Source organism: Olea europaea, chromosome 6 (genome assembly GCF_002742605.1).
Source record: "Olea europaea var. sylvestris chromosome 6, O_europaea_v1, whole genome shotgun sequence".
Taxonomy (NCBI): domain Eukaryota; kingdom Viridiplantae; phylum Streptophyta; class Magnoliopsida; order Lamiales; family Oleaceae; genus Olea; species Olea europaea.
The window spans coordinates 28,486,497-28,495,346 of record NC_036242.1 but is presented as its reverse complement, the minus strand read 5'-3'; the positions used below and the strand labels follow the sequence as shown (position 1 = coordinate 28,495,346).

At 31.0% G+C, this 8,850-nt stretch overlaps 1 protein-coding gene across 1 annotated transcript; it reads left to right on the top strand.

Moving 5' to 3' along the window:
• Positions 1 to 6,257: 6,257 nt before the first annotated feature.
• LOC111396350 (ankyrin repeat-containing protein At2g01680-like) lies at positions 6,258 to 8,777 on the top strand. The gene is made up of 2 exons (XM_023022766.1): positions 6,258 to 6,829; positions 8,338 to 8,777. Exons 1-2 carry the CDS (start codon positions 6,541 to 6,543, stop codon positions 8,760 to 8,762), a joined length of 714 nt encoding a protein of 237 aa, XP_022878534.1. The 5' UTR covers positions 6,258 to 6,540; the 3' UTR covers positions 8,763 to 8,777.
• Positions 8,778 to 8,850: the final 73 nt, after the last annotated feature.

The following is an 8,850-nucleotide window of genomic DNA, read 5'->3' as shown; positions in this document are numbered from 1 at the left end:
ATTTAATTTAATAATCAAAGTTTTTGTTATGAAGAAATAAATGAAATGAAAATAAAAATAAGCTCAAAGAAGATTTTTTACAAATATATCTCACAAAGAAACTCTCTTCATAGTTGTTATAATGAATGGAAGTGAAGTGGTAATTATTGAATTCAAAACAGAAAATTTCCGTCTAATCAGACAACCAAACTAGCCGTTGTGCAATGATTAAAAAAAAAGTTGACCGTTGACCATTGACTATATATATATATGTATTTTTTTTTATAGAATTGTGATCCAAGTTCAAGTATGACTTTGAAAATTTTGATCTTACTTTTGATTAAAATATTTTATGCAAGTTATAATGAAAAATAATTTTTCGTGTATAAAATGATTTTTGTGCCATTGGCATTCATTACTAAGGATCAAAATGTTATACCTTTACATATAATCTAGAAAGTCTAATCCTTGATCTTGCTTTGAAGCTTCTTCCATGTTTGGCTCTTGAACTTTTGATCTTTATCTTTCTTGTCATAGATCTTCAATGCTTGACTTCGATCTTGACTTTTCTTAGCGTTTATCTTTTAAACTCTCGTCACGAATGATTTGACTTAAATGCATAAACAACTTTCAATTTGATCTTCATTTCAAGTCCGATATATAATGCTTGATAGATTTTAACATTGAACTATCATCACTTAAAATTAATTGTTTAAAACAATATTAATCTTGTTTGCTATGATCAAAACATTGAGAATGAAGTTAACCATAGGTCAACAATTTTTCCCTTTTTGAGTATGGCAAAAAAGATGATTTGCAAGGTAGAATTGAACAATTTATATCAATTTTATAAATGAATATACATTATAAATTTATCATGTAGTTCATATTCCCCCTTACTTTTTAAATCAATAACCATATATTTAAAACATACATTCACTATTCTCCTCTTGTTCATGTACTCCAAGCATATTATATTTTTAATTCAAAGCATGCATAATCATCTCACTACATTTCATCATTTTGGCATAAGTAAAAAGATATAACATTTAAGATCAAAACATGACCATAGAAAATATTTAGATATCGCATTATGCCCCCTATCTTTTATAAGACGTAATGCTTTTCAAATTCTATCTCAAAAAGTTTGCATATAGGAAGAGTATGTCGTGTAAAATCAAAACTTTAAATCAACATAGAAAATAGTAATATATTCCCCCTCAATTAATCACAAAATGCCAAATATATGAAAGTTTAAACAAGAGAATAATCATCATTTTATAGTAAAAATATTAATCAAAGTATGAAATAACGAAAGTATAATTATTTGGATAAGATTTATATACATTCCAACCAATCATATGAAAACATTTAGTATAAATTCAATTTAGCCACATAGTTCAAATTCATTGATAATTCCCAAATTTTAGTGTTTAAGAAAATTTGCAACCAAACAATTTTGAAAAACTCTATATGTCAAAAATACAGACTCACCCAAAAAAAAATTACTCATAACATGGAACGTAGTGCTAAAAGAAAATATTGTTGCAAACCATTTTCATAATTTGAGATATTTCTAACAATGTATGATTTTTTCTTTCTACTACATTGTTTTATTGAAGAGTTCCAGGAGCCAAGAAATAATGTTCATGGCCATCAATTTTGCAAAATATCATCAAAATCAAAATTATAAAATTCTCCATCATGATCACTTCAAATATATAATAGTGTATCCCTTCTCATTTTGAACTTTTCTTCAAAGATGTTTAATTGATTCAAAGTTTCATACTTTAGGTTCAAAAATAGGACTGAGGAAATCTACAATAGTTATCAATAACGACGAAGTGTAATGCCTACCATCTGAGCTTGTGATTCTAGATGGACCAAAATGATTCATATGAAGAAAGCGAACATGTTTTGTAGTCGAAGAATATTGCTTAAGTTAGAAGAAAACTCTTCAATTGTTTTTCAAATTGACATGCCACAAATTTTCTTTTTCTCAAATTTCAAATGTGGCATACCTTTAACAAATTTTTGGAAATATTTGAAAGTTGGTTCATGCAAACATGACTCTAATCTTATATGCCACAATCAAGTATCTTTTAAAATGTGATAAACATTTTTTTTCACTTTCAAACTCAATGTTTATTATATAAACAATCTTATTTTGGCTTCCTATAAACATCACTCATTTTGATGTAGCATTATTAATAAGGAAGAATCAAGTTTGATATGATAACATTTATCGCACAATTGACTAAAAACTAAGTAAGTTATGTTCAATGTTATCTATGTAGGGAACATTTTTCAATAAAAGGAGATGGGTGATCACCAATAATTTCAATGATTTTTATTTTAATATTATTTTTAAAAACATCATGACCACCATCATTCTTTTTGAAACTTGAAAAATAAGATTGAGCAACATAATAGACCACATTAAATTTCATAGCATTATTCAAATACATAAAACTGGATTTATACTCGACTAAGACATCCTCTTGACATAACTAGACGTCCGCATAGGGAAGCTCCAACATTCTGTCAATCTGGACATCCGTTTCCTTTTTTTTGTTTTTAATAAAATTTTGAAATTTATTATTATAGAGGCATAAAGAAATAGTTTTATCATCAAATGAAAATAAACATATTAGTCACAAATTTCAATTTCATCTAAAGTTTCCAAACCTCTTCAAATATGTGAAAATCTATCAAGACCTTGAGGCTTAGTAAAACTATTAGCCAATTATTTTTTTGTATAGCTAGTAAATCAAGGTCGATGACTTTGGATGCGAAAGATCTAATGTCTTAGTGCCACTAAGACATCTAAAAATTCGTTTTTCGGTACAAAGGTGTTATTCTTTATGATTAAATTGAAATATGGCACATAAGCACATACCAAACATAATATCAGGGTCCACTATAAGTTAAGTAAGAAGAGTTCGACCATACCTCGATATTTTGATGTGTATACAAATATACCTTATCGTCCAATTTGATTGATAACTTCTTTTGACTGTTTATTGACTCCAATTCTTTCATTTTGAACTCCATTCTTTCTTTTTAAGAATAGATCTTGTTTTCCGGTCATGTGCTCAAACATCTACTAACTCAAGAGGGTTCGCTCTTTATTTTCTTTGATACCTACAAAATAATTTAGTTTTTGTTTTTTGGTACCCGTACAACTTTGAGTCATTGATTGTTAGTTTTTGTAGACTTTGGAATTCACTTGTATTTGCTCTCAAAGTGAAACCTCTTTTGATTAAACAATTAAAATATACATGTCCATTTTTGCAATAAAAATTACATCTCACATTTGAAATAGGGAAAGTAGAAGCCTTAACAAAGAAGTTTATAAAAGACTTTTGTTTTAAAAATGGTTTGTATCCAACTCCTCCTTTATCAAAAACACATTTTTGTTCACCAAGCATTAAATCAAAATTTTTATTACCTTCAGTAAATTTGTGACAAAATGAGGCAGATCTAAAATCTTTTCTTTTATAAAGGAATCCTCTTTAATTAAAGAATCGTAATTGAGTTTTTCAAAATCATTTTGAGTTTCCAAAAGTTTCCTTACTTCTTTTTCCAATAAAGAATTTTTCTTTTTGAGAGTAGAGTGTTTGAAAGCAAGTTTTTCAAATTTTTTAAGAAGTTCATCATATAAAATAGATAATTCATCATATAAAGAATTGTCATTTGTGTTTACCTCATTTTCAAAGACCATGAAGCACATTTTTGCAATTTCCACTTGACTTCCATCTTCTTCATGGTCATCATCATCATTCTCATCCCATATTGATTGAAGTTCTTTTTTTTTCTTTTTTCTTTTTTTTCTTTTTTTTGATGAATATATTCTTCTCTTCACTCTTCTCTTCTTTCTTTTTGAATTGATGATTGTTGCAGAAGCTTTTCCATTTCTTAATAAGAAGAACTAGATCATCAGATTCTTCATCATTCAAATTTTCACTTGAAGTGCCTTCATTAACTATTGATTCTAAAGCAATTTGGCGTCTTTCTTCTTCTTTGCTTTTCATTGTTTTCTCCTTCGTCTCGATATGATTTAACTCATATGTCATCAATGTCCCATAAAGCTCTTCCAATAGATAAGTTTTGATATCTTTAGTGTTCTCTATCAACATTCTCAATGGGCCCCATTATTCCGAGAGTGACCTAAACACTTTACTTACAAGTTCACCGTTAGTGAATTTTCTATCAAAGCCTTTGACGCCATTAACAATATTGGTAAAATAAGTAATCATGTCAACAATCGGTTCATTCTCTTTCATAAAGAAATTTTCAAAATCTTTAACTAAGAGATTTGTCTTAGCTTCTTTCATTTTGCTAGTTCCAACATGAGCAACTTATAAAGCATGCCAAATATCATAGGTGGAATCACATGTACTAATACGATTAAATTCATTCCTATCTAAAGCACAATAAAACATACTTTTTGCTCTAGCATTTAACATCAATTTTCTTCTATATTCAGCATCGTACTCCTCTCTAAGTTTTGGAATGATTTGATCTAACTTACCATCAACTTTAGTAATTTTTGTAGGCACATAAGAACCAAATTCAATAGCTTCCCAAATATCATAATCTATTGATTGAATAAATATCGTCATTCTAGTTTTCCAATAGTTATAATTTGTATCATCAAAGAAATGAGGACGATTTGTAGAATGCCCCTCATGATTTTGAAAAATATGGTTAGACATCAATCAAGATTGTAGAATCTTAATTTCAAAGTCAGCACCTTGCTCTAATACCAACTGAAAGCCCATGAATGACTAACCAAAAGGGGGCAAATTGGTTTTTAAAACTTTTTCAAAAATTAATTCTAGATATAAACCAATATGATAGCGAATATGTTAATTAAACAAATAGGTACAAATAAGAAAGCAAGTAAAGACTAAATTGATAAATTCAAATAATAAGTACAAATATAAAAGGGGTAAGTAAAGAGGAGAAAGAATGCAAACGATATAATTGTCGAGGTTCGATCCAATACAATAATCTACGTCTTCTGTTATCAAGCTCTCCGGCACGAGCAAGACCTTTTCACTATGTTGATTGACTTATGGTGCAAACCAACCATTTACAATACTTATGATGACTTACAAACAAAGAGCACCGATCTTCTACAAAGTTGAGCTTTTACAAAGTCGACCCCCCTTTGTACATTAAAGGTTCATGCCTAAAGCATCTTCCACGCCCATATATACTACTACAACTTACTGGACAATCAAAGTGGGCGCAGTCAACTCTATCCCCACTAGAAAAAGCCACATGTGATTAACGAATTCAGGTGGTATTAGTTTCTTTTTCTTTTTCTTTTTCTTTTTCTTTTTACTTATTTTATTTGTTTAACTACATTAAGGTTCATTCTAATCTTCATATTAAAATTTTGACCTTTTCAATATTTAATTGAATAAAAAGTGAAAATCGTATAAAAGGATCAATTGCACCTATTAAGTGAAAGGTTGAGACTGTTTGTGGTATGATTTGAAGGTTAAGAATCATTTTTTCGAAAATTCGATACATTAGAGACCATTTGTGCCAAAAAGGTTATGCATGTGACAATCACGTACATAATTAACAGCAAATTAGACCTTAGGGATAATTTTTGGAGTTTTAGAACACTAGGGATACTTTGCCCAATGACCCAACGGGTCAAAGACTCTTTGCGTTAATTTCTTGATAATACATACGATGAATTGAACCTTTTCAGTAGTTAATTGAATAAAAAGTCGAAATCATATAGGGGCTGTTTGGGCCCAATTTTTTCACCCAAAAAATTGATTTTTTGACCGTTATTTTACTATTCCAGTCGTCATATTTGACTTCTTCTCTCACAGGTGAATCCCACTTTTTTCCTAACGGTCAAAAAATCAATTCTCAAAATCACTCCCAAGCAGGCTCATAAAAGGATCAATTGCACCTATTAAGTGAAAGGTTGGGGATGTTTGCGTAAGGATCATTTTTGCAAAAATTCGATACATTAGGGACCATTTGTGCCAAAAAAGGTTATGCATGTGACAATCACGTACACAATCAACGGCAAATTAGACGGAAAGAGTCAAAAAAAAAAAAAAAAAAAAAAAAAAAAAGGGGGAATGGCTTGCTCACTAAGTGATAAGGTAGGGATAATTTTTGAAGTTTTAGAACATTAGGGATACTTTGCCCAATGACCCAACAGATGAGGGACTTTTTGCTCTAATTTCCTTATAATACACACGATGGATCGTACAGCTCCTTCTCAGACCTCTAATCTTTAGCACGTATTTGGTCTTCTCATCCTTGAATTTATTGAACTGCATAATCATTCACACATTGACGCACACACTCTCTCTCTTAATCAATTAAGGGAAAACTTCGCCTTATCAAGCTCCTACCCTTCAGCCACTTCCTCCTCCGACTCAAAGAAAGTGGTCAAGAAACAACAGGGACAACTATAAACTGTGAAGAAATAGAGAAAATAACTTGGAAAGATCGAATCTTTAAGCTCTGTGTTCTTCTGTGTGTGTTTCAACAGTCCATTGATTAACCCCAGTACCGTACATGGACTCGAAATCTTTAAGATTCATAACCCACCAATCATTCTTCTTTGCCGTGCGATCTGGGGACCTTGAGTCCCTCGAGAACCTTATCCAGAATGAAGTGTCTGAACCATCCTCTTTAATGGCCCTTCAGAATGATGAAAAGGAGACTGCTTTATACATAGCCGCGAAGAATGATTTCATTGAAATTTTCAGATATTTGCTTGGTTTTTGTGATCTGCAGACTGTTATGATCAGAGCCAAATCAGATATGAATGCTTTCCATGTTGCTGCATCATGCGGCCACCTGGGTATGGCTGTTGTCCCTTAAATCCTTATGACTAGATTTTCTGTTAAATATAAATCTCTGTGTTTGTCTGTATTATAATTTATATCACTCTGTTGACTTCTTGTTCATTTTAATTGTGTAATCTTTATTCAATTTGTATGTGTTTTTTCAGTTTGAGTTTCAATTTCTTGTATAAATGTTTTAATGATGTGTTGGGTTGAAATTAGAAATCTTGATTGAACTGAGGACCTAAGTATGTATGACACAACTCTAATATACTAATTGAGAAGTGAGATTTAACGGCTGATCGTAAGGATAATTGTTAGCTGTTAGTTGATTTTAAGTAATAGAGAAACGGAATAACTCGAGCAAAAACATGTTACTTAGTGAAAAATGCAATGGCATAGCATAGCATTTGTCTTCTGAAAATAAAACCGAATTTTGGGAACTTGTATGGATCAGATTGGGATAGTTGTTACTGAAATAGAGCTTTGTTTGGCTGACAGTTCAAAACAGGAGCTGCAGATGCGCCCGTGATTGCACAAAAGTGTACATCTTTGTGTTTTTGTGCAAGGAAAAAGGAGTATTGTTAAAGATGCTTCAAACGTGAGATACTGCAGTTGGATAGGACTTATTGATTAAGAATGACATTCTCAGTTTGAAGGTTATAAATATGGATTAAGAGGGCTTTTTGAGGTAAGGTTGACAGGATGGGAGTACAATTTTGTCAGAAAATAAACACTTAAATACGCATCTGCTTATAATCAAGAGTAATTTCGGCAAGAGTTTCTACATGAGGATGGAACTTAATTTTGCATTTGGTTTTAGAATGAGGGAAACTGACTTTTTGCTAATATGGGGATATGGGATATGAAATAAAAATTTAAATTTAAATTCAATCAGTGACGTTGTTCTTGAACTTTCTAAACACTTTGCCCTTGTTTGATTTTTAGTTTTTGAGAATCACTTCTCTCTTACACTCATTTTTAACCCCAAATTCTCCCCAAAAAAAAAAAAAAAAATCATTTTTCACATTTCCGCATGACTTTTCCCTACTTTTAGCCACACATTCACAAACAAAAAGAACAGTTTTCAAAGAATCGCTTCTCAGAAAATCTTTATCAAACGAGCACTCAACTAAAATTATTCTGCCTTCTCATTTCGTAAAATTTATTATAGGTTCCTTTATGGAGTAGAACTTTGTTTAATTTTTCTGTTCCTGATTATGACCTATCGGTACATAAATCCTAATACAGCAGTAAACTTAGATAATTATTTGCTGAATAAGATTTTTTATTTTAAAAGGGGTAGCATTTTATTGACTTTGTTGACAATGAATCAAATGATATAAGTTAATATGACAGTAGCAAGCTTGCAGTTGATCCAGAAGTTTTTGACTTTTTTTTTTTTCCTGGCTTTCAGGCACTATAGTCCTGTATTTTATAAATTTGAATTTCCATGTGATTAATTGTGCTTGAATATAGTTGGAGACTTGACACTTAACCAAAAATCTTGACTTTGTGTATTCAGAAATTGTGAAGGAACTTCTTGGGAGATGGCCTGATCTCTGTAATGTATGCAACTCATCAAACACAAGCCCTTTATATTCAGCTTCTGTGCAGGGTCATCTAGATGTTGTGAATGCCATATTAGATGCTGATGTGAGCTCAATAAGAATTGTGAGGAAGAATGGGAAAACTGCATTGCACACAACTGCAAGATATGGCCTCTTACACATTGTAAAAGCACTTATTGAAAGGGATCCAGGAATCATCTCCATCAAAGATAAGAAGGGCCAAACTGCGTTGCATATGGCTGTAAAAGGTCAGGATACTTCTGTAGTAGAGGAATTACTGGAATCCGATTGCTCAATATTAAATGAACGTGACAAAAAGGGTAATACAGCTGTGCATATAGCCACACGGAAAAATCGTCCTCAGGTACTGATTAACTAATATGTTTTTATGTAGTGGAAAAACTAATACTATGGGGTTTTGTTTCTTTTATTCCAATGTTGGCATTGTTTTATTTATTTTCGTTTTA

Bases quoted from the DNA above. Each gene is read 5' to 3' on its own strand.
- LOC111396350 (XM_023022766.1), top strand. From the start codon at position 6,541: ATGGACTCGAAATCTTTAAGATTCATAACCCACCAATCATTCTTCTTT. The intron at 6,830-8,337 runs GTATGGCTGTTG...TTGTGTATTCAG, and splicing joins TGCATCATGCGGCCACCTGG to AAATTGTGAAGGAACTTCTT.